At 39.2% G+C, this 24,460-nt stretch overlaps 1 protein-coding gene across 2 annotated transcripts; it reads right to left on the bottom strand.

Moving 5' to 3' along the window:
• Positions 1-2,319: 2,319 nt before the first annotated feature.
• On the bottom strand, positions 2,320-23,527 carry LOC117144870 (5-hydroxytryptamine receptor 2B). 2 transcript variants are annotated; one of them, XM_033310278.1, is made up of 8 exons: positions 23,071-23,527; positions 12,321-13,445; positions 8,244-8,468; positions 7,984-8,182; positions 7,071-7,511; positions 4,762-5,112; positions 3,482-3,778; positions 2,320-2,888 (listed from the first exon to the last, which is right to left on the bottom strand). In XM_033310278.1, the coding sequence occupies exons 2-8, from the start codon at positions 13,372-13,374 to the stop codon at positions 2,699-2,701; spliced, it is 2,757 nt and encodes a 918-aa protein (XP_033166169.1). In that variant the 5' UTR covers positions 13,375-13,445; positions 23,071-23,527; the 3' UTR covers positions 2,320-2,698. The 2 variants fall into 2 exon arrangements, with proteins under 2 accessions (XP_033166169.1, XP_033166170.1); XM_033310279.1 differs by lacking the exons at positions 12,321-13,445; positions 23,071-23,527 and adding an exon at positions 9,384-9,989.
• Between the last annotated feature and the right edge of the window lie 933 nt (positions 23,528-24,460).

Here is a 24,460-nt window from a genome sequence, read left to right as displayed (position 1 = left end):
ACTTATATTTAATTTATATAATAATATTCATAAATGTAAAAATAGTTTTTTAAGTATGGACGTGACCAGAAAAATAAATATTCTGCAAGCTCTTGAAGTCTTTCTCGTTATAAAGCTATTATAAATTCTGGATGTGCTTCAAAATCGACCAATGACAATTTAAGGTGGTGTATTTATTTGTTGAACTGCAATTTCAGCTTTGTCACAAAATTTAAATCAGGTTTGCTACACATGTTTTTGATTTTCAAGACACGAAACTATTTATGCCTATGCACTGGTCTCTTTCCTCGTTTTCCTTTGTAGGCTTTTGATAAGCTTAAACAATTTGTCTGAATTCAAAAAAATTTCCGATTTCAGTAACTTTAATTTCGTTATTGTAAAAAAATATTTAGCATTAAGTTGCGCTCATACAAAGTGCATTGGCCAAATAGAGTTTATTAGTTTGAATTGCTTATCGTGGATTAAAAAGTTGTATTTAATTATCATATTTTCATACGCTGTAGCCGTTAGTTTAAAACATAAGCTACAGGGATGAATCGGTCAAACGGATTTATCCAAATTACAAAATTAACTAAACACATGATAATACTCAACTTATAGATTAGGAAAGACAGTAAAATGAAAACTAATAGTTTGCTGTAATGTTTCAAATGTGGGGTTTCTTAATGGGTCATGGTTCTCTGATCTTTGTGCTTGGATTTTGGAATCTACGAGTATATGTACTTGGTGGTGCATAATCGATATAGATTCTTTGTTGGTTGGGAGAACCGGACTTTAAACTTCAATGGTGATTTTGAAAAGGACTCAACTTAGTATGGTCGAAGTGCGGTCACCTATGCTTAACTCAGTATAATTTTTGGGGATATTAGGGAAGAGTCGCAAACGCAAAAAATGCCTCGCCATTACTTTTAACATTCGTTTTCATTTTCTCTCTCTAAATTTATTCGATATGAAAAACAACTTATGTGACAGTTGAGTAACGGGTATCAGCTATTCGAGAAACTCAACTACATCTCGTTCTTCCTTTTTTTTATTGGTATCCATTGTATAATTCGGTTAAGCGAAGTATCTGTTCCGAGCTGAAGGGTGTGTTTCTGGTTTCTATTGTTTAAATATTGGCGTGTAGATACAGGTTGTATTGGGGTGTTGAGGAAAATGCTCCTAATGTTGTCCGTAGGGCTGAGTTCAGTTAGGATTTTATGGGTTCTAATGGTGATTTGGGTGGAGTTCCGTATTTAGGTAGGATCTAATTTGAAAATGCTTTTAACCATTTTAATCTTGGTATGAGTGTGGCTATTGTACTTTCCGTTTGATGGGCATCATTGTGCAATGATTTTAAATATATATATATATTTTTGTTATATATCGAGAGAAGTGTTATTCCTAGGAGATTCAGTTCCTTTGCGGTGCTATTGGTGGTGGTTTGTTTCATTTCTGGCACCATTTACATATTTACCATACTTCCTGAAAAATTTAGTCAACATTTATAGACACATTGTTGTAACTTGTGGAGGCCACCAGTTTTCTTATTTTGACCCAATTTACTTTCGGCTTAGATTGTTGCGAAATTGAGGTAGTGGGTTCACAAAGGCTGTTTTTACCCTATCCTGTATTGGGCGTTAAATTTTATTCGTGGGGGTTTCGTTTTTTTCCACATCAGCTTCGTGTGTCATAAAACGTTTTTTTAACCGAAAAATGGTTCTATCCAAAAAGAAAAAATAGGTCACCCTTCAAAAACCCAAGGGGTGAGAAGCTCACTTCAGTTTGCTCGCAAATAGTTTGCCACATTGTGATGACACATGCATTTATTTCGACACAGCAACCTCTTCTAATTGCTTATAAATTGTTAAATGATTTCGCCCAGCTGACAAGCGACAAGGGGCTAATGACGCGGATCCCAGGAGGAAAGCACCTGGGAAGAGCCGGAGGCAGGCAAAATAAAGACCACTTTGTGTTAATTAGCGGATTGCCTAGGTATCCAAGTGGTTGGGTGTTTTTGGATGGTGACGAGCGCCGGATTGGCCACTAATCGCATTGAGAGCATCTGTTTACCTACTAAATGACTTACGGACGTTTTGATTAGAATTGAGATATTCCGGAGCGGGGTTTCCTAATTGATAGGGCCCTTAAATAATCAAGATCAAGAATATATATACTTTGTATGGTCGGAAAAGTTTCCTTTTGCGCGTTAAAAATGTCAGCTTTATACTACAAAGATACATCTATTTTCCAGTTTTATTTATTTTGCTCATTTGCAAAAAGAAAAGATTAAAATTTGTTTATAAATTTACATACAACGAACGACTCTTACTCCCAGTATAAACTAAAGGGTAGGAAAACGAATACTTTTACTTTTTCTTATTTTATTTTGCACTAATCGTACTTATTGTTAATGATTTTGTGTTTGACTTAGAAATAAAGCAATCACTAAGTCTAGAATGTTGGTGTGAAAGTGAAAACAGTCCGCGTTGTACCGCCAACTATCTCACTCTATTTTTGAACCTTCCTTTGTTTCTAATGATATGCGATGAGACTAAAGTTAAGTACTTTCTCTATAGCATCTACAAAATTAATCAAATTGATTGTGATTGAAAGGTTAGCATTGATCTCCCTGAAGTTATCTAGGAAAAGCCGCTAATTACAGTTACGTCGTCATAAATTCGATGCATCCCAGATGCAGGATGGTGCTCCTCGTGGCTCAGCACTCGTCGTCTGTGACTGTGCGGCAGCTGGCGCGGAACTCGCTCATCGGCGTCGCATTAGCCGTGGATGGCGTCATGAGTGGCGCCCCCTGGAAGGATATGGCCAGCGGGAGGGCGGAAGGGGCGCACAGGCTGAGAGCGCCGCGTCCTTCTGTCACAGAGCGATAGCGCAGCGGGCGGCCGGAACTGCAATGGGATGGCAATAACTGCGTTATTGGCTGTGCCATTTTTAGCCATTTCGAGTCGATTGGGTTTCAGTCAGAAAGAAGTCAGTAAATGTCCGATACTTTTGAATACTTTTTTAATTCGAAATAAATTTGCCATTCGACATAGTTTGCTTTTAATGTTTACGAAATTGATGTCTTTCAATGTGTGGCAATTCTAGTAAGTCTTTAAAATAGATAACAGTCGTATTACAAAGTTTCCCATTCATTCTGCTTATTAAATTCAAAGTATCGAACTTATTCTTCCTGTAATATATTTGAAGAGCTCTGGATTTCCCATCGCTACTTATTCAGTCGCTGCCACAAACGTCTCTTGTCTGCAGTCCTCTGGTAAAACAAATCCCCAAAAATCAATCATACGTCACGTTGCACATTAATTCCCAGCAGAATGCACTCCCAGAGCAATAAATTGCATCCCCGTCTGACTGCACCCGGCAGCGACGAATTTTAGTTAGAGGTGCCTTCGTCGGTTGGGGGAGGAGACTTCTTAGTGCGGCACTGGATCCGCGTCTGGGCTGCTGTGACTCTCCCAACCTTAAGTGCTCTACTACTCACCGTTCGCAGTTGCACTTGAGCAGGCGGATAAAGGCCGCCCGGAACGTGCGATTGAATATGGTGTAGATGATGGGATTGATCGTCGAGGAGACATAGCCAAGCCAAAGGCAGGTGTTCACCACGTGCTCCGGCACTTGGCACTCGGGGCAGGCCGCGAATATAATGTTCAAGATGAAGAAAGGCGACCAGCACAGAACGAAGGTGAAGAACACCAATCCGAGCACCTTGGTGGCCTTCTGCTCCGTGGCAACGGCATTGGCCGACAAGCTGTTTCGTTTGCTGCGATTGTTTAGAAAACTGTAAGCCAAAAGAAAATTGGTAGTATTAACCAAAAAGTTAAGCCATGATGATTATTGTTTCACTATCAGATACCCTTTACTCAGCTAGTGAGAATACCTATAGTAAAATAAACAAGAGAGAACGCTGTAGTAAAGTTCCTCGACTGTCTTGGGAGTAGTAAACCCTGTTTAGTTCCATGAAACTATTAATGTAAATAATGCCAAAAGCTCGATGGAGATTGTAGTATTCACACGGACATGGCTAGATGGTATCACCTAGTGATCCAAATCAAGAATATTCATATATACCTTATAGGGTGGGAACAAGTCACACATCAAACAGCTATGTTAATGACACCATCTAATTATTCAGGTTCACTTAATTAGTACAGTATGCAATCCCTGTTAATCCATTTCTTGAACTCCTCATCTTGCAGTCATCTTGAATTTAATTGTGAATACATTTATTACACTTTAATAACTCTTAGTAAAGGAACTCTTAGTAAAGGTCAAAAAAGGCCTAAAACGGGTTTTTGTTTCGAATAAAAAAAAAGACACAATATAAAAAGTTACACTTGCCCACAATTTTGGAAAATGTATTGTATATGTACCCATTATCCGCTTGCCTGTCTTTAGTTTTCTGAATCCTTGCTTCGGGTTTTTTGTTAGTAGGTAAGTAATATGAGCTAATAATCCATTAATTTTTGTTTCCCGTCAATGTATCATTTTGTAACCTAGTGATATCGGTTAAATTAATAAAAACATGTGTCACAAAATGATGATACTTAGTTAAATCGTGTTCGATTCAAGAAAAATTATAAATATACGATCTTGTTTATAGATCGCCACTTAATATTCCCGTTCAAAATATAAGATAGAAAGTATTATTTATTAGTGGTCAAACGAAACCACTTCAACCGTTAAGCGATTTACCACTAGAACAATTTACGGTTGGAGTAAAAACTTATTACTACGTTATCCTCAGTCGCCATCATTACTTACCGCAAATTGAGGGTGGGCGTGGCAACGCGGTTGAAGCCAAATTTAAAGGGCCTCACTTTGTTGCGCTGTGGTTCTTCCGGTTTTAAAGCCGTCGGCTTTACCTTTTGCACCAGGTGATTGCCTCCAGTCGCCTGACTTTGGTTCAGAGTCGGTCCCTGGATGGTTGCGATTTTCATCAAGCCCGTGCCTCCAGGAGATGAGTTGCTCGTTCTGCCGGCTGATGAGCCATTGCCACCAACCCCCACCTCCGTCGCTCCAGCAACTCCACCTCCATTTCCACCTACATTGGTTGGGTAACCCAATTGTGGCTGGGAGATGGTGACACGCACTGAGGCCCGTCGATTTGGATGGCTGTTGGGTTGTACCAAGGAAAGTGTTAAATGTATGGGCAGTCTGAAATCGATACTCAAATTGTAATTTACAAAGCTGAGAAAGACCACTTTCGAATAATTTTCCAACTTAATGATGGTATCATAATTTGGTTAGAAGATTAGAACGATGGTAACGAGACGACAAGGCAGTGACTTTTTATACCCGTTACTCGTAGGGTAAACGGGTATACTAGATTCGTTGAAAAGTACGTAACAGGCAGAAGGAAGCTTTTTCGACCATATATCCGAGATCTCAGCCAAAACAGACACGCCCATACTATTGAAAAATATTTTTATTTTACTTCGTTTTATTGGTTGTCTTTCCAATTTCTATCGGTATATCAAAAACACTTTGTCCACGCCCTCCTTACACCTACAAAACGCCGAAAACGGCCACGCCCACACTTTTGAAAAGTTCCCCAATATCTATCGATATCCCAGAAAAATTATGAAATTTCGTGTACCCTCTCTGTGAAAAAAATATTTTTGAAAAGCTCTTCCCATTCTAACAACAGATTTTTACGATGAAAGACAAATAAACAAATCTTTTAAATTATTTCCTATGTTTAAGAAGTAGATGATTTTACTGCTGAGCGATTGTAAGATATTAAACTTAAGGCACTCGATTTCTGTGTCTATTACGAAACAAACACTATGATAAACACGTCAGTTAATAACATTTCTAATGTAATGATGGGTACGGTGCCCCCCCGGAGCCAAATGTAATGATATAAAATTGCTTGGATGGGGGACCTCAGAGCTGCCCTTAACGAAATCTGATCTGAAATTCAGCGAATGCGTTGATTGCGGATGGCGAGAGAAATGGCCTGATTAGTACAAGGAACTTCGCCTATCTAAGAGGCTATATGTAACGTATCCAACGTAAGCGAAGAAATAGTAAAAAGTTCCAAAATAATCATGCTTAGTTAATAACTTGTATAATTTTATAAACAACTATTTAAGCCGTTAGTTAGTTGAATTACTAAATGATTGTTTATTTTGTAGTGAAGTATGTTGAGCATATTTCAAATACCCGGTTCTAAAAAACCATCAAGTAAGCGACCACACCTGACCCTTAGGAACAGGAACAGCGATAAACTATTTAGAAGTAATACTCGAATCGCAATGGCCAAAAGTTTTTCAATTTCTGAGTGGCGCCTGGAGAAATGGTAGGAAACAAAGTATGAGAAATGTCCAACTTATAATTTGTAAAGAAAACACCATTATTTTTTATACGAGTAGCACTGGGAAAAAACTTGTCATATTTCCCATGGGTGGTTTTGCCGGGGACCCCTTCCTCATTAGGAATTCATACACTTTTATGGAGACTTGTGCGACATACAAAAATGTCAAAAAATGGCGAAGCTTTTATTCGTTCATTACCTCCTGTCCTTGCCTTAGGTCGGTGATTTTATCGCTCTATTTTATTAATGCTAAAATGCTGCTGACAACCAGCTGGCAAACGGCAGCTATTTGCAAACTTCTGAGGCATTTTTGATTGCACTCTGCTCTAACCAAGAAAGCTTTTTTGGTACTTTCCGCCATGTCTGGACTGCAGGCAACTATGACGGACGCGACATGTGTTCCTCTGTCGTGGGTGCTCCTCTCCATTTTGTGGAGTGCCTCTTGCCCCAAACACATCAATGTGGCGGAAACTAATTGGTACTGGCTTGTGAACTACTATCTCACGTGACATGAGTGATTAAGATTATGAATTCCTTTGTGATTAATTTTCCGAAATCAGGATTTCTCGGTAGCTTACATAATCATAATCTTACACAACATGATAATGAAGCATTTTTTGGACTATATTACGTGAGTTAAAAACCTTTCGGCCACCCTCAGTGCCATCGTGGACTCTCGCCTTGGGAATTATCCAATCATAATTTGCAGTAAGTCGCCACCACGTAATTATGCTTTCAAGTGTTTTCCTATTACCTGTCCATTAGGTTTGGATAGCCGCCGTGTTTGCGCCAGAAGGAGCTCGAACGCGAAGTGCTGGCGGAGTGGCTGCTCGAGGCGGGAGACGACGACGAGTGCCGCAGGATGCCGCCGCCAGAGAACCGGAAGCTGCTGTGGGCAGTGCCCGTCGTCCTGCGCCCACTTCCTGCGGCTCCGCTAGTCCCGTTCACGACATTACGGAAACTAACCGTGCCCATGCTCCTGCTGCTCGCCGTTCGCTGTTGCATCAAAGGTCGTTCGGCGGGCTCTACGCCCCTCCTTCTGCTAGGAGCTCCTGCCTCCATCTCTCCTGCAGTGTTGAAGTTGCGATTGCTGTCGCCCATTGATAGGAATTTGTTGTTGCCGCCAGAGAAGCTACTGAACATCTGCAACTGCTGCTGACTGTGCTGCGGCCTTAGGGTGAAGCGTCCACCCAACCTGGAAACATGAATGTAAAAGCATCAAAGATGCACTCAGAAAAGTGTACAACGCCTTCTGAAAAAAATAATAGCTAATAGCTTTTGAAATTTAGGTGACTTTCTTTAGTGTAGGGATTTTTAGAGCAAGAGCGATGACGGGATAATTCGATGCTTGATTGAGTAACGGCTAATTCGTTCACTTGGTCGAGTTTCGATTGGCCAATCAGTGGGACAAATTGCTGTATTTAAAAGAGGAAGCGAGAGATGATGAAAGAGCGAGTTCTTAACCGGAAATTTAGTAGAACGATTGTGTGCAGATTTTTATCTTGCCAATTTCAAGCGGTAAACTACAGTCAGCTAACTTTTGGCTAAGTAATGGGTATATGATAGTCGCGCAATTCTCGTTATATATTATTTCAGTATGTTTACAATCACGATTTTTTAGGGAATTAACTGGAAGCCGTATAACGAGTCTGCCATTATACTCTTACCTGCGAAAAAGTTCACTTTCCGGATGCTCGGCGGCAAATCGCGCTTTCTTCCGGAGGAGGGGAATTGTCAATGCGTATGTGGTAACCATCATCAGCATGGGAATATAAAAAGCCACCAGAGATCCAAACACGAAAAAGGCGCGATTGTTGATAACGCATATGTTAGGCTCGGGCATTATGTTCTTCTCATTGACCAGACCTAAATGCACATGAAATCGGCTTTTGAAGCAACGTTTCAATTCCTCCCTTCTGTATCTTACCCAGAACTGTTATTGAACTGGATACCATCATGGCCATCACCCAGACAATGGCTATCTTTATGCCAGTCAACCGTTTCGTAGATCGATGCCTCGAGCCCAATGGATTTCTTATTCCCATATAGCGTCCCAAGCTAATGAAGCACATGTGCAATATGCTGGATGAGCAGGCCAGTACGTCACAGGTCACATAAATGTTGCACCAGGTAAAGCCAAGTGGCCAATAGCCTGAAAATGACAATAAAAAGTAAGATAGAAATTATGATTTCGATCTTTAGATACGGATACTCCTACTTATGAGTGTTATATGTGAATCTCAATAAAAGTTCATCTTATTTGCTAAGACTCCAAGTTATATACTGGGTATACTCAAATTTCGACATTGATCTCAGATTTTTCTAATCTACCAAACGTGTGTTGTTTTTATGATATGCAGCTTTAACTCGAACTGATATTTTTTAGGATTAATTGCTTAACAAAAGACAGTTAATAGTGACATCAATATTCAGAAGATATTCCATCGAGCGAACGCTCTTAATCGAAAAAAACACTAATGACTCGAAATGACTCCTGCGGCGAGTCGAATTCAGTTAATTAGTACAAATTGTGCTTAATGACAGTCGAATCGGCTCGACTAGTGACCCTGATGCAAAATATAGTTACTTTATAGGCTTGGAAGCCGTGTATTCTACCTGTTACATAATTTCAACGAATCAAGTGGAGCTCATGTGTATATAGCTGTAGTTATACGAATGGAAATTAAAAGTGTGGGCGTGGCAGTTTTTGGCGGTTTGTGGACGTTATTGTGGGCGTGGTTAGCATCAGTTAACAAACTTTCGCTGGGCCTATGCATCTGGAATCTGCATGCCTAATCTTAAAATTCAATCTTTCATAGTTCCTGCGATCCCGACTTCCACCTCTGGTGGTATAACCTTATACCCCACGAGTATCGGGTGTAAATACTTATAAAAGAGAGAGATTTTGACTGTACGATTTACGTTTGTATTGATGTCTTGAAAAAATTCGTTTGGTAACCGTATTATTGTTCCGTAGAATATCTCTGCTGCACAAGATTTAAGATCATCCTTGAAACGTCACAATATAGGGTTGCATTCTCATGGTAGCGGATTCGCTGAAGCTTACTTGTAGTAGTTCCTTGCGGTAAGTTTAAATGCTCGTAGTCAGTTGCCTGTGTTTCCTTTATTTGCGTTGGACTGACAGACGTTGGCTTTGTTGACGTTGGCGATTGTACATAGCCTGGAAAGTGCGGACGAAAACTGCGAAATGTATCTAAGTTGACCAAGTTGCCTTGGTGATGCTTGTTCAGGCCGTGCGGATCATGATCCGTGTTGATGCAAAGAAAAACCAAGTGGCTGCCAATGATCATAGACCAACTGCTCTAATGCCGCTCCCATCGCCACATCAGAAGCATCACTTGTGCATCAGTCAGATGTGCCTTAGGTCATGGATCAAACAATAGCGCCGCAGCTGCCACACTTCGCTTGCATGCATCGTAGGAGGATGTTCGATCTGGTGTCCATACGATCTAGCGTTGCTAGTTTTCTCTTAAATTTTTAAAAAGTTCTGAAAGGGGTGGCTGGAAATATGACGAACGGGGCCGGCATTTGCGATAATAGTCAATAATGCCGACATTTCTTGAGAAGAATCTCCAAAACGCTTCGAAGATGATCGTCATGTTCATCTGGCGTGTCTGACATTATAAGGATATCATCAATACGAAAGTGATGCCTCGAAATATATTGTAAAATGTAGAGAAGCCCATAAGGAAGAGTGGTGTTAAACAGCGATTTTAGGAATATCACATTCAGACATTTATATCTGTGTAGCTGCTTCAAAAAATGTGGATATGGGCAATTGGATATAGTTATAGCATTAAGTTTGTGTTAGACTGCGCATTATCGCCACCCTCCATCCTTTTTGGTAGTCATATGCAGTGGGCCACTGGCTTTTTAAAGGACTCGAAATGCCATGTTGGAGCAAAAAGGAATTTTCTTCTTTAAAAGTTTGTCACCAGAGAAACGTAGCGGGAGATTTGAGATTGGGCGTGTCGATTATTTGTCTTTGGTGTTGGTACAGTAACGACCACAAATTCTTGTAAAAGGCTTTGGAATCTGTAATCAATAGTGGATACAGAGTGATGTTTGGTGTCGATATACCTATTGTGGCAACGATCAATTTTTTGCGTTTTAACCTCGATGAGGAGATAATAATGGGAAAAACTGTGCTCCAATAATGGTTACCTTGGTGTCAGTCACGATGAACGGCCAGAGAAGATAACATCGGAGTCCAAAGTTTACGTCAACTAGCATGTCTTCGTCGGTATAAGTGAGTTTTCCGCTTGCTGTATACAATATAAGATCGAATTGATTGAGGAATAACAGAGACCACAAAGCCAGAGTCGATACGAAAGCCATGCTGGGAAGGTGGTCTTCTGATAACGTTTTTTAAGATCTTTGCCGTAGTTGGTTTTTATGTGGACGGCCAGCACTGAAGGCAAGATCAGCAAACGTTTAAAAGGTGCGCGAGGGAGCATGGGACCTTCCCTTGGGAGCTTAATTTCCAAAGCGGTGATGATATGGGCAACACTCTACTGGTTGATCGCCAGATTGCGGTTCGTGGCGCGCTGGCTGCGTCCATGGTTTCTAGCATCTTGTCTGCAATCTTGACAAGTTCTCCAATATCCTTATCCTCCCAGATAGTTAGGATCGGACAAACGTTCTGAGGCATTTCAGCAAGGAACGGCGTAACATTTCATGTGAGCAATATTGACTTTGGTATTGATTTAGATAAGAGTGATAGGTAAGTATATTTCATTAGACATAAGCCACTAGACATAAGCCATGGCACATGTCGCTGTCGAGATTCTCTATCCAACGCCAGGGGTCTCTCTTTATCCAAGGCTGGGTTTGAGCTTAACCAACATTTGATAGACACAGTATTGGACTTATGCATTTTTTCTTGGTTTGGATTAGAAATTTGGCTATCAAAAATATTTATGTTTGAGTTACGGATGAACGAACTGTATATGTCTATATGTAATGTATGTATATACTTTATATGGTTGAAAACGAACCCTTTTATCTATTACTCTAGGAGTAACTGCCGATATGCATCTGAGAGATTATGTTGGTCCTTGGCAATAGTCGGAAACCTCTTTATGCGTAGATAACAAGCTACCCCACAAATAAAAAGCAAGCGAAAGTTTGGAACTTCTTATTTAATCCAATGAAGACGAAGTGTGTCTTTTGCGAAAAAGTCTACTGAACAGGAGGGCGTACAAAATTGCCCTGCCCCTTCTCTGCCGGAACACGAAGAGCGTTAAAGTTTCGCTGCATTTGCATCCGTCTTCATTTCGTTTTTTTTACAGAAGGCTGGAATCAGATGCTATTTAGCAAAAAATTATATAATTATTCATACGCGCGCTGGAAAAAATAAGTTTTTATGAAGATTGGGAAATAAACCATTTCTTTACAAACAAAAAAATTGAAACGCACAATTTTAAATTCTTAATAAGAAAAATATAACTAATTAAATTTTTTTAAAGACTTCTGTACAGTGTTGGGCAGGAAAACAACAGCATGTCATAGGGAGAGTGGGCGACTATTGCTCTATAGGGTCGGAAACGTTTCGCCCTGTTAGATCAATTTTGTGAACAGTGATAATCTTGGTAAGTCTATCCAACTTAATTCACCCAATTATTAAACCTACATATACCATTCTCATTACTCATTAGTAAACCTATTACAATTGGGAAAACATTTGTTTTCCTTTTTTTTAAGATCACGTGGCACCTGCAAAACCTGTTTTCGCTAAGAGTGTAATTGAGCCCAAGGGGAAGCAGCTGGCCAACAAGGCTAACAAGTTTGTCCATTACAATGGACCAGACCGGCAGACTATGTGTAGAGAAAGTGGCGTCAAAAGAATTCATGCGTATTAGTCGCTTTTTTTGATACATTAATGATACGCATCTAGTTTAAACTATTTCTCAGATATAAGCAAATTGCTTTAGGTACAATATTTTAGTTGCCAATTTGTATTCAAAGGCGAGCACGCACTTACCCAAAAAAGCTGGTATCGCGCCCATGGGCATCACAAACAAACTGACCAGGAGATCGGCTATAGCCAGGGAAAACAGGAAGTAGTTAGTCACATTCTGCAGCTTCCGGTCCAAGGCCACGGCTAGGCACACAAGGATATTACCCAGGCCACCGGCGAAGATAAAGAACACTACGAACAGGAATAGCCAATCGTAGCCGTGGGGACTGTAGTCCAGAAAGCTCTTTGTTACCGCGAGCTCGGTGGCCAAGTCTGCAGTGGAGGTGGTAGTGTTCAGGGCTGTTAGGTTCGGCAAAATCATATCTAAGCTGGTGTTGGTGACATTCATGATGCCCAGGAAGTCGTGATCGGGCTCCATTAGCTCGCTTAGATTAAGGAAGGACCAGAGCCCATCGCGCTCTGTGCCCAGCTCGATTTGAAAGGCCTGCAGAAGGCTGTCGTTGGAGAAGCTCTCCTCCGCGCTTTCCACCTCCCGAAGTGGCTCCCTCTCGAGCTGTTGCAAATGACAAAGCAATAGTTCCTGGGCCTGGCCCAGCTCACATTGCAACACCATGCCTCCCGCATCGCAGCTCGAACTATCACTAAGTGTATCACTGGCATAATCACTGAGGGCCCCGTTGATTGCCAGTCGAAAGTGCTCATACGCCTCGTACGGCCATCGCAACAGTCGCGCTTGCAGCTTCAATGTGCAGTTTTCAGACAATGGGCTTTCCCCATCGCAGCTATAGAATGCGCTGTGCTCCGCCTCGTCGATAGCTTGCCGTGCACACTGGAATGTGTCGTTGCGTCCCTCGATGAGGATGTTGCTGGTGGGCAGGAAGTGGTTGTTGCTGCTGCTGGGGGTGTAGGATGTGCTGTTGGTGTGGCTGCTGTCGCAGTCAATAAACGGCTGGCGAACCCCGGACCAATCCGCCTCTTCCAGCCGACAATTGAAGTGTCGCCGTGTGAATGTTGCTGCTGTGTCTGATGCAGATGCAGATGCAACTGCTGCTGTTGCTGTTGCTGTTTCTGATGTGCCTGTCGATGGTCCATGACCAGAGTAGCTTTGCATCTCCATTTCATTCTAAAGCTGTGGGGCTTCCTTCTCGCAGAAGTGTCTGTTGTACAGAGCAGCACAAAGAAGGTTTGCTGAAAGAAAAGCATGCATTTCGATTTTATTTACTGCCCATTTAATTAATGAAGGATATTCATTTTACAACGAATGTCAAGTAACCACAAAGGCAGCCTCAACTATACTTCTTTTTGTGGAATCACCTTCAAATTCTAAAAAAAATGCATACAAATAATGGTAAATAATTTTTGCATCTGAATCTTTTCTCACTTAAATCGGGAACAAACCCCATAATTCTTAAGATATTAAGATATCCTTACATGAGACATGAGCAGTCAGAACGCGATTCAACCGAAAAAATCAATTAATTAAGACAGCCCCTTATTTGATTTATTATGCACTTAGTGCATATTAAGAAATAAAATACAAAATTCAATAAATATAACTGATGCACAGAAATCAGCTCTTCTCTTCAAGTTTATTCGATGCCGCACCCAGTAAAAAACACTTTCCCAGCAAAAAATTCCCAGTTTGCTTCGTCACTATGTGAACTGCCATTTTCTATGACAGTAAAGATAATTTAAGACCTGGAGATTGCTTTAGACCAATTAATGGAATTTATAACGCGGTCCTTTCGCATTCTATGTTCATTAGAGGCAATGGCAATAGCTGCTACATAGCTGCCATATTTCCGATATGTGTTTGTGTGCTCCTCTCAAAGAATGACAGCTGAAGAGTTGAGCCCGGTGGGATGCATCAGATGATAATGATGTTGATGTCGATAACGCGATGACGATGGCAGTGTCAACAAGAGCTGGCGACTCGATTTGAATTAAATGACGCGGCCAACAAAGGATCCCACGCTCCCTTTGACCTTTTGCCAAGCATTCATCCATCCATTCCCCTTCTAACAGCCTTGAATGCGGCTTTTGTGCTTGCGTCAGTTCCAAATAAGGCTGTCAGCCAGTGCTGCCAGCAGTCAGTTGAAAGCGGACAGAGCGGCCGAAAAAACAGATCAAAATGTACAAAATATCGGACAGGAATAAGCTAAAGTTAGAATTATGTGAACGATGCCGTTTAGAAATCCAAAGTGCGATAGTGCCGAAAATTTGAAGCAATATATTTTGCATGATGAACACCGTGGATAGTCGAAACTGATTACGAAACCATGAAATTGTAAGGTATTGCTTAAAAGTGTCTTTAGTTTTAATTTTTTTCCGACTTTACCGTTTAGAAAAGAAAAGATTTATTCAAAACAGAGCAGAAACGGCAGCACTGTCGTGAGCCATTGCATTTAAAATGTGGTTCGTATTTTCATCTTTTTATACCCGTTACTCGTAGAGTAAAAGGGTATACTCGATCTGTTGAAAAGTATGTAATAGGTAAAAGAAAGCTTTTCATATAGTTATATATAAAGTATAAATTCTTAATCAGGATCACTAGCCGTGTCGATCTTGCCGTGTCCGTCTAACTGTCTGTCCGTCTGTATGAACGTCAAGATTAACGTTAAGATTAAGATTAAGCATACAGATTCCAAAGAAAAAGTTTGTATACTGATGCTGCCACGCCCACATAACGCTTACAAACTTCTATCGATTTGAAACAAATGTTTTGTTCGCAATCCCACTAGCTGAGTAACGGGTATCTGATATTCGAGAAATTGGACTATAGCGATCCCCTTGTTTGATTAGGATTCTTTCTGTTATTATTAGGCACTTGCACAAATTGTCGCCACTGATAACGAGTCTTTGTGCAAACATATGTATGTATTTAGGTATTCACAGTTAATTAAAAATGGCGCACAAGCAATTAGATTTATGCAAGTGCTTCTATGTAACAGTTGCCTTTTAGGAATTTTACAGCATAGCAAAGGTTTTCGCTCCATGTAATTTCTAGGAATCTTCGTTGTTTTTCATAGTGAAGATAGTGAAGTAAATCATTTTTTGACCATATATAATTTGGATTGGAAATTTTCGATGACTACATCACATAGTTGCTAAGGGAAAAGACGGAAAAATATAAGCTAATTGATAGAACAAATCATAGGCTTAGGATCTGGGTTTTCGATTTGGTGTGGCCAAATATTTTTGCCACGTCCATAGAAACTGACAAGACAAATATTAAAATACAAAGGCAAGACATTTTTCAGAAGGGTGGGCGTGAAAGTTTTCGCCTTTTGTAGACGTAGAGTGGGTGTGACAACGTTCTAAATAAAAAACTATCCCAGCGTCACTAGAATCTGCCTGACTAATCTAAATTTTAGAGCGGATGGACGAACAGACGAATGGACAGGCTAGTAATCCTTGTCCTCGGATCTTCGCATCTATTCGTTACTTTCCACCGAATCTAGTATACTCTTTACTCAACGAGTAAATACAAACAACAAAGTTTTTCTGGTATTTTGCTGGTGCAAAACAGCAGCTTCATTCACTTAATATCTTTTTCATTAGATTCTTTACAATCTCTATTTATTAACTTAAAGAGACTAACTGCTGGGAAAGTTCGAGTTATGGAATTTTCATTAAATTACAAACTATTCTGTGGCGCGAGCTTTGTTGTGTGCAACCTGAAATGCAGGTGGCCTGGGTGAAGCTAACCCCCATAGTTTCCAGAAGCGGGCTAACCACACACTGGACTTGGACTATGATAAACACGGCAAGGTGATGGGCGGAAGATGCAAGGGGGGGTCCCTTATGCATATGAAATGCGCTTTGACAGTGCACTTTGCCAACTTAATTTGAGTGGCGACGTGGCCAAAACATCCGCATATGTATGTTTGTATGTCCTCGTAACGAGAGGCTAGGTGCGCCTGCAATTTAAAGTCAAGGCCTGAAGGGGACTCACTTGAATCACTCACAACGCCTTTGTTTCGAAATGAGTACTGTGGGGAGGCTAGGAGATACATTTGTTCAGAGCGAGTCCCATTTATTGGTTACGACTCGGTACGCCTACAAATCTTAATTTATTATAAATTTATAAGTGGTGAACCATTTGTGGACGTGTTTAAAATGTTTTTGCATATCAATAAAATGGCAACACAAAAAAAAAATAAAATAAAAAATAAAATTAAGGAATTAACAATGTTCTCATTATTATTGATCCAGTTTTCCTTTATTTGTACAGTAATGCTTGTGGCATAATTGCATAAAAGAAAAGCGATAGACCAATCAGGAAATATATTATTTGATTGAAATTCAATACTTCGATTATGCGTCCAATCAGTCATGCGAGCAAGTACGATCTCAATCAAAAGTGAGATCCAACTTATTCAAGGTATATATGTATGTATCTTATTTATTTCTCCGGGAAACCAACTGTGTTAACAATGTTTTTTTTTTTATTTCCAGTGTCAGTTTCAGTGGTCGCTGCTGTCTTCACTCGGGTGTGGCTTAATTTGCGGTTCATTGTACAATTGGTTATAAGCGAGGCGATTCATTTTGCGATTCGCCATACCTCTGGCTATTTCCATGTTTCAATTTCCTCGTGCTTATAGCCAGCATTTGGTGCGTATTACACCAGTTGTTCTCGAACTTGGCCGGGCATATTCATGCAGCCGTGTCGTATAGGTTTCAATTCAACTTTATAACAGATAACCTGATACCGCGCACACAATAAGATCCTTGAATATTATTTGCATGAGCAACACTGTTGAAAAAACCGTTGTTGTTCGCCAGTTTGGAATTTGCATAAGTCGGGACCGACTTCCCATTCCCTATCACCTGTAATTTGCGGTTATTTTTAAACTCGATATAAAAAGAGGTTGAGGGAATTGGCAAATAATATATTATATTGAAAAATAGCGAAACCTTTTCTTAAAATTAGGGCGTGGCAGTTCATTAAATCGTTCAAAGCCAAAAGACTCCCGTTGTGGATGCTGTTGACCGCTTTTTGGCGGTTTTTGGCGCAAACTCGTTTATTATATATCCTCGTATTTCGGGGTATAACTTGTGACCACACCGCCACTCACGCATTTTTCCAATAATGGCCGCCATTAGACATGGAATAATGGAGAATACGACCTTTCGGCCTCCACGAAAAACACAGGGAGAAGATGTATGCCTGGTCATAAAAGTGACTGTCCCAAAATGTAAACGAACTGAAGGAGACCACTTGCTCCGAGAAATTCGTCATTCCCTTAGTTCAGATAGAAAACTTTCTAAGCACGTTGCCCGCCGAAACAAATGAACGCGAAACCGAGACGAATAAGGTGGGGATTATATATATGAATATATATTTATTTACATTTAAAAAGTGCACTGTGCATTGAACTGTGTGGTGTCCAATTCAGGGATACTGTCCCATGACAAATTGTCGTTGCATTTTTCGTATGCTTGGGTGGCGATTACTGATAGCTAAGGCTTTTCTAGAATTTGTCTAATAGAGAGAAAAATCCAGCTATATTGATAATATTTAAACAGGTTTTTAAAAATATTTTCAATTTAATTTAAAAATTAAATAATTTCAATTCGTCTTTCCCAATAAGTCTCTACCAAACTGCATGTTGTCCTCATAGAAATAATATATAACTTGATTTTCTTAAAGGCATAGCGAAGCTAATATGGTATACCCATGCGGAAATCAGATATAATTAAGATCGAGGTAATTGAGATACATAAATGTTGTTTTGACTGCGATGGCTGCTAGTTTCAGTGATAGTGCTTATTGATCAAACAACAAAATTATTTATTTTTTCTTATCTTAGAATAATTTTCCCTTCGTTTCATGTAAGTCTTCTATTTGATAAATTAAATTAAACCAAATCATAAAATGGAAGGTACATAGTTTTTTGCAATTATTTCTATAGTATATAGTGGTCAAATCGCATTGGGGAATATATACTGTCTGCAATAGGAAGCAAATGGAAAAGTTTCATCGAAAAGCAAAAATTTTTGCGTACGAACCGACGGACATGGCTAAATTGACTCTAAAAGTGAAGAATGTATGTATACATATACATATATAAGTTTTGTTTTCCCTCCGGAAATAAAATAAAAACAATACGATTTTTGTATTTAATGTAGCTTAGCGGATTTTTAAGGGTAAGGTTTTTTTATTGAGAATTTCAATGTGAAACTGAATAAACAAATGCATTATTCTTATAACTATTGCATAATTTATATTGATCACAAGATATCGATTGGTTAAAACTTTTACTTGATGAATAGATTTGAATCATTGCTTTAATAATTTGGATTGGTCAAAGCTTTTATGCTCACGACTGGGTTCAATTTTGAAATGTTTATGTCATATTGATTTGAATAACTTGGCTGTGGACTTATGTTATTGACAAATGGACTAATAGGTATCTCGGGATATACAGGTTGTTGGCCTGGTTTGGTGTCTATTTGGGAATACATCACCTACATCACCTACCGTTTGCAAGGATATAAAAACAGTGAGTATTAGTGCGTCTCGTAGTCGACTTGAACGACATTGCTATACATGAGAATTGCATTGTCTTTGACAGCTCTTAACCAACTGGTTTGTTTATTAAATATGTACCTACATCCTACATCAATCACGAATCAACTATCGTCAGATCTTACCAACACTTTTAACATTGACCGGTAATAACTATTGCACTTGACCAGCAGCAAACACAAATGTGAGGATGTTTCCATCTGTAGTTGTTGCTCTTCGTTTAAATTGAATTTGCATAAATAATTGGGAAACTCTCTGGTGACTTTAGGTGCGAGACTAACTCAATCTTCAAAATCCAATTTCCTATGAAAACAACTACTTCTGCTATTTGGCAAGTTATCTTCCTTGCTCGGTCCGTGGGAAAATGTACTGGGCAGATTTATGGTTAAATAAGCGAGACCGCACTACCGCATGAGCGAGTTGAAAATAAATCAAGGGAGAACGCTATAGCCGAGCTCCTCGACTATCAGATACCCGTTAGTGCGAACGAGATAGTTCAACACTCTGCTTGTGGGCTTATAAGTCTCTGGAATCTGCTTGTTTAATTCCAACTTTAGGTTTCTGAGATCTCAACGTTCATACGGACGGACAGGCGGACGGACCTGCGGACATGGCCAGATCGACTCGGGTAGTGATCGTGATCCAGAAAATGATACCTTGTATGGTCGGAAACGCTTCCTTCTACCAGTTATATACTTTTCAACGGATCTATTGCACTCCTTACTCTACGTATCTGTTTTGTTTAGTACGGACCATTGCATGTGTAATGTTTTTTACTAATGGAATGCTCCTGCACCTAAAAGTCTTGCACACTCTAAAAAAAACAGAAAGGAAGCTGGTTTCGGCAAGCCGAAGAGTGCATACCCTTGCTGTTCTTAAAAACTTTGTTATACCGATAAAAAATAAACGAGTAGAGTAAAAAAAATCTTTCTATCTCAGCTATATTTTTTCCCAATGTGTGTGCAACACGTAAAAGCTATAAGGTTCATGTTGCCTTAACCGCGACATTTTCGGTCGGCAAGTGTAAGTTCCACTAATGCACATTGAGATAGGCATTGCGGTGCGAAGTAGTTCAAGGCAGTCAGTCGTAGGTGGTCCCAGTAGGTGTTGTGTTGGTTTTCTCCACCTTAAGAGATTTGCCAGCCCACAAGCACCCTGCATTTCACACCGACCCTTGCTACTCACTTAGCAGAGTATTTTCACCTGCGATGCGTTCATAATGGAAGGCGGGCCAGGCCAGTGTATTTATGTATGTAGGACTGCGAGAAACACATCGCGTATACGTCACGTTGTGCAGAGACTTATTTATCCACAAACAAACATCGAGGAGGATGAGCACGTGCACGATGGGGAAAACATTTGAAGCGTGTTTGTTTTTTATTTATTCATGTTTTACTTGCTGGCTTTCGTGTTATACAACTTTTCGTTCATTTGTTTGGCGACATTTGTTCTCTGGCCATCAGCCTTTCTAGTAAAAAAAGCTAATTTATTTCCATTTGCTGGTGGGCTAATCTTAATTATTTGATACTTTAAGATCTCGCAATTACCGAATACCTATTAAGACCTTTGCATGCATTTTTCGAATTCCTTTTCCTCGACCTTTCAGAAATTGTGCATTGGATCCTAATGAGGTTTACAGTCCATTAACTTGGGAACTTCTAAACATCGTTTTATTTTGTGCGTTTATAATAATAACACTATTAATAATATCCATTTTTTGTTGTGTAAGACCATTTCTTCTTTCTACTTACTTAATTTCCTGATATAAATTTTATAAGGGGAGTAGCACAGAACTGCATGACTAATTTCTGATCTCTAATTTAATTATACTCGTTAATTGGAAAGAATAGGGGTATACTGGTTTCGTTAGAAAGTATGTTACAGGTAGAAGGCAGCTTCTCCGACTATATAAAGTATATATATTCTTGATCATGATCACCAGACAAGTCGATCTGGCCATATCCGTATGAATGCCTCGATCTCAGGAACTATAAAAGATGCAATTCAAGTTTGTATCCAAATGTTGCCACACATAATCAAACGCCCGCAGAACGGCCATGCCCAAACTTTTAAAAATTCCTTTGATATTTTTTTATTTTATTAATTGTCTTGCCAATTTCTTTTGGTATACCAAAAACATTTTCGCAACGCCCCCCTTAACATCCACAAACGGTCCAAAACTGTCATTTTTATATTTTTATATTTTATTACTTTATCGATCGCTCTTGATACGAGAAATGGGAATGAAATGTGTTAATGGGGTGGGTATATTAAAATTAAATACCCATTAACACAATCTAGAAATCATATCTCCCAAATGGCTTTATGTTACATAGCAATAATATGATGTTGCAGCTTCATGGCCCCCTTCCACTTTACCTCAACCAATGTTACGATTGCTACTGTCAATTAATTTGCATATTTGCACTGATTCAACACACTTAATTCAAATACGTTAAAACAAATAAAATAAATAATTTGCGATGGTCAGACGGAAGCACGGAAAATCGTATTGGGAAATGAGTAAGCTAAGTGAGCACAATGAGGATGACAAATCATGCAAAGTTGCTAAGAGGTCGTACTAACGGAATAATATTTATTGATTGTTGATACTGATTGCTCGTGAGCAATTTGTACAGCGGCCAATTAAATGATATGTCGATTAGAGGGAGGGAGGGAGTTTTCAAATGCCCGTTTGGCATAAGAATGTTTCAGCAATTGCTCAAAGTCAACGGGCTAAACAATTAATTACAGGCGTCAGCACATCGATCGAATGGATGGATGAGGCCCAGTGAACTTATTGTTTTCGGAATCTCTGCCTTAACAAAATATTTACTTTAAACCACTTTCAGGATGGAGCACTTTTACAGGGGGCCGAATTGAGAGATATTTTTGTATTCGATAGCTTGGCTCTTTTTTAATTAAAATAGCGAAGCTTTGTTACTTTCATCGCACCATATATTTTTCCTTATTCACTATCCTTCCAAAAGCTTAATTTTAAATTTAATAGGTGAACTGGTTAACAAATGGCACGACACTAGATCTTTAACAACGTATTCTGCAGTTAAAGTAAACGAATGCCAAAATAAATTGAAAGCTAATTGAATTCAGAAATTTAAAATTGTTTGTGCATGAGGAAATCTATTAATCTATAAATCTGTAGGAGCACATAAATTGAGAATAGTATTAGGTATGCGGGGGTAAATGATATAGCTTTTTCTGTTTATTTTTATTACTTGCCGCACGCTAGACAAAGATCGAGAGGTCAAAATATTCTAATATTCTAGCCTTTTGATGCCCAAACAATATATAGATTGTGATGACTGAGTATTTTAATGTACATTGATGCAGATCGATTGCTATATCTCATATTTAGAAAAAAATCCATCAATATTAAATTTTGCACATATGTTTCTGTTTTCTCATCGAACTATAAATAAGCTTTATTCATTTAATCTTCGTACACCAATAACCAAAAATATGCGAATTGAGAGAAGAAAAAGTGTTGTAAATATTACAGATTTATGTATAGTGAGACCCTACCATAAATTAACTAAAGCTTAAGTGACAATAGAGTTTTCCGATTTGTGGTTCGTCACAGGCACTGGCAATGTCCTTGAAATGGATGTCGAAACACCTTACAGTTTCCTAGCTATGTTTATGGCTAACACTCTTGTCGAAAGTGTCACAACTTCACCGCCTGTTGCTGACAGACAGACCCTCGATTTTGGCTTAAACCAACCAGGAGGCGTTTAATACCTCGAGGTAATCAGCGTTTGTGTTTGTGTTTCCTCGGTCCACTTAACTTTTACGATCTGTCCACTTCACTTTCGTGAATATGTCTACGCACCGCACAGAAAACGACAGAAATTACTTCATCTTAATGACAGCTGGTCTGACAGCAGGATTCGGCCTAAGGCTGGCATAATGCCGATTTCACCTCTATGCCTCATTAAAACTTTACGGACATCAACTGCAGCGGTGGCAAAAAAGCTAAACAGTTTAATTTCTCGGCCAGAAACCTAAGCCCTAAAAAAGGGTAAGGCATCCAGTAGAAAGGTAAAACAAAAGGTAACCAAGACAAAAAGAAATGGCCACATTTGGGATTGTGTTCGTTGGTAATAAATCTTATTTTTCTGCTGACATGTGAGTAATCATGTGGGGGTTTGGTTGGATCCAAGGTACAAAGGCGAGAAACAGGATAATATAGGTGGAAAAATATATGCTTCTAAAAATGTTTCTTAATTTTGATTCCCTAAGAAAGAGGTTTGTTTTACTTACCTTTTGTACTAAACGCAATTAGCTGTCCTTCTTACTTTTCCCTTCTTCGATTTGTTTCTTTATTAATACACATTTTAAAATTATAATAAGCTTTAAATGCGTACGTATACAAAGTCACTGACTTTGTAAAAACTTTATCCTAAGACCCACATTTTGCAGTCGTTTGGCAACGCACATATATATTTTAGTTATTTGCACATTTGATTGTTTCTTTTTACACTTTTTTTCTTTTTTTCACACTTTTACTGCACCTGACAACTGTTCTTGCGTATTCAACCAGTGCTTTTTGCAGTACCTTTTACCCATTTCAGTTGTTAAAAACGTTTTAATGCATTCCGTAATATCTTTAACTATTAACTTTCGTATCCATTTTCTATATATATTTTTTTAGGGTATTTATCGTGTTTCATTATTTCTGGAAGAGTGGAGAGAGCGCTCTGAAAGCGAACGCATCACGGCGAAATTTCAAAACAAACTGATTGTGTGGATTTTCCAAACTGGTCCATTCAGTCAGAAAAGCAAGTGGAAAACAGCAGCAGCGGCATCACACAGTTCTCTCTCTGAGTTTCTCTCTCTTGTGCGAAATAGTGGGAAATTTTCCTGCTTTTGTTTTGAAAATTCGTCGTGGAAAAGCTTCTGTTTGCCCCCTCTATTTTGTTTTTTTTGTGTGTGCGTTTGTTGGTGGGTGAGAGGTTTTCCCACTTCAGCATTCGCTACGTGACTTGTAGTTAATTTAGGAACTGAAACTTCATTGCAACAATGTAAAACCTTTATATTTTACGCTGATAACCCAATCGGCCTACCTTAATGATAATAAGTCTTTGAAAAATAAAATTACGTATAAAAGAAAAAGGATAAGGGAGATTGTATTGTATTTGCATATATGTAGGTGGGTAAAAAACAGAAATATAATTTAACAAGAGCGTACAATATAGTCGACTATCAGATACCCGTTTCTCAGCTAGTGAAAGTTTAAAGAAGAAATTTTAAAATTGGTCGGCATATCGATATAAATTTGAAAAAAATAGATATATAAAAATGTTTAAAATTTCTCTCTTTCTGAGATCTCGACAGACGGTCATGGCCTGATCGACTTGGCTATGGATCCTGATCAAGAATATATATATACTTCATATGGTCGGAAACGCTTTCATCTGCCTGTTTCATACTTTTCAACGAATCTAATATAATCTTTACTCCACTAGTAATGTTCCTTCGCCCAGTCTAACGCCGAGAACTGCCACGCCCACATTTTTGAAAAATGTTAAAATTTTTCTTCGTTTTATGGTTTGTCTTGTCAATTTCTATCGGAATACTAATAACCTTTTGGCCACGCCCCTTCTCACACCTACAAAACGCGAAAAACGGTCATGCCCACACTTTTAAACAA

This window comes from Drosophila mauritiana, chromosome 3R (assembly GCF_004382145.1).
Source record: "Drosophila mauritiana strain mau12 chromosome 3R, ASM438214v1, whole genome shotgun sequence".
NCBI classification, from domain to species: Eukaryota; Metazoa; Arthropoda; class Insecta; order Diptera; family Drosophilidae; genus Drosophila; species Drosophila mauritiana.
This window is presented reverse-complemented; position numbering and strand designations above follow the sequence as displayed.

Bases quoted from the DNA above. Each gene is read 5' to 3' on its own strand.
- LOC117144870 (XM_033310278.1), bottom strand. From the start codon at position 13,374: ATGGAGATGCAAAGCTACTCTGGTCATGGACCATCGACAGGCACATCA. The intron at 7,512-7,983 runs GTAAGAGTATAA...TCATGTTTCCAG, and splicing joins GAAAGTGAACTTTTTCGCAG to GTTGGGTGGACGCTTCACCC. The intron at 3,779-4,761 runs GTAAGTAATGAT...TTTGGCTTACAG, and splicing joins ACGCCCACCCTCAATTTGCG to TTTTCTAAACAATCGCAGCA.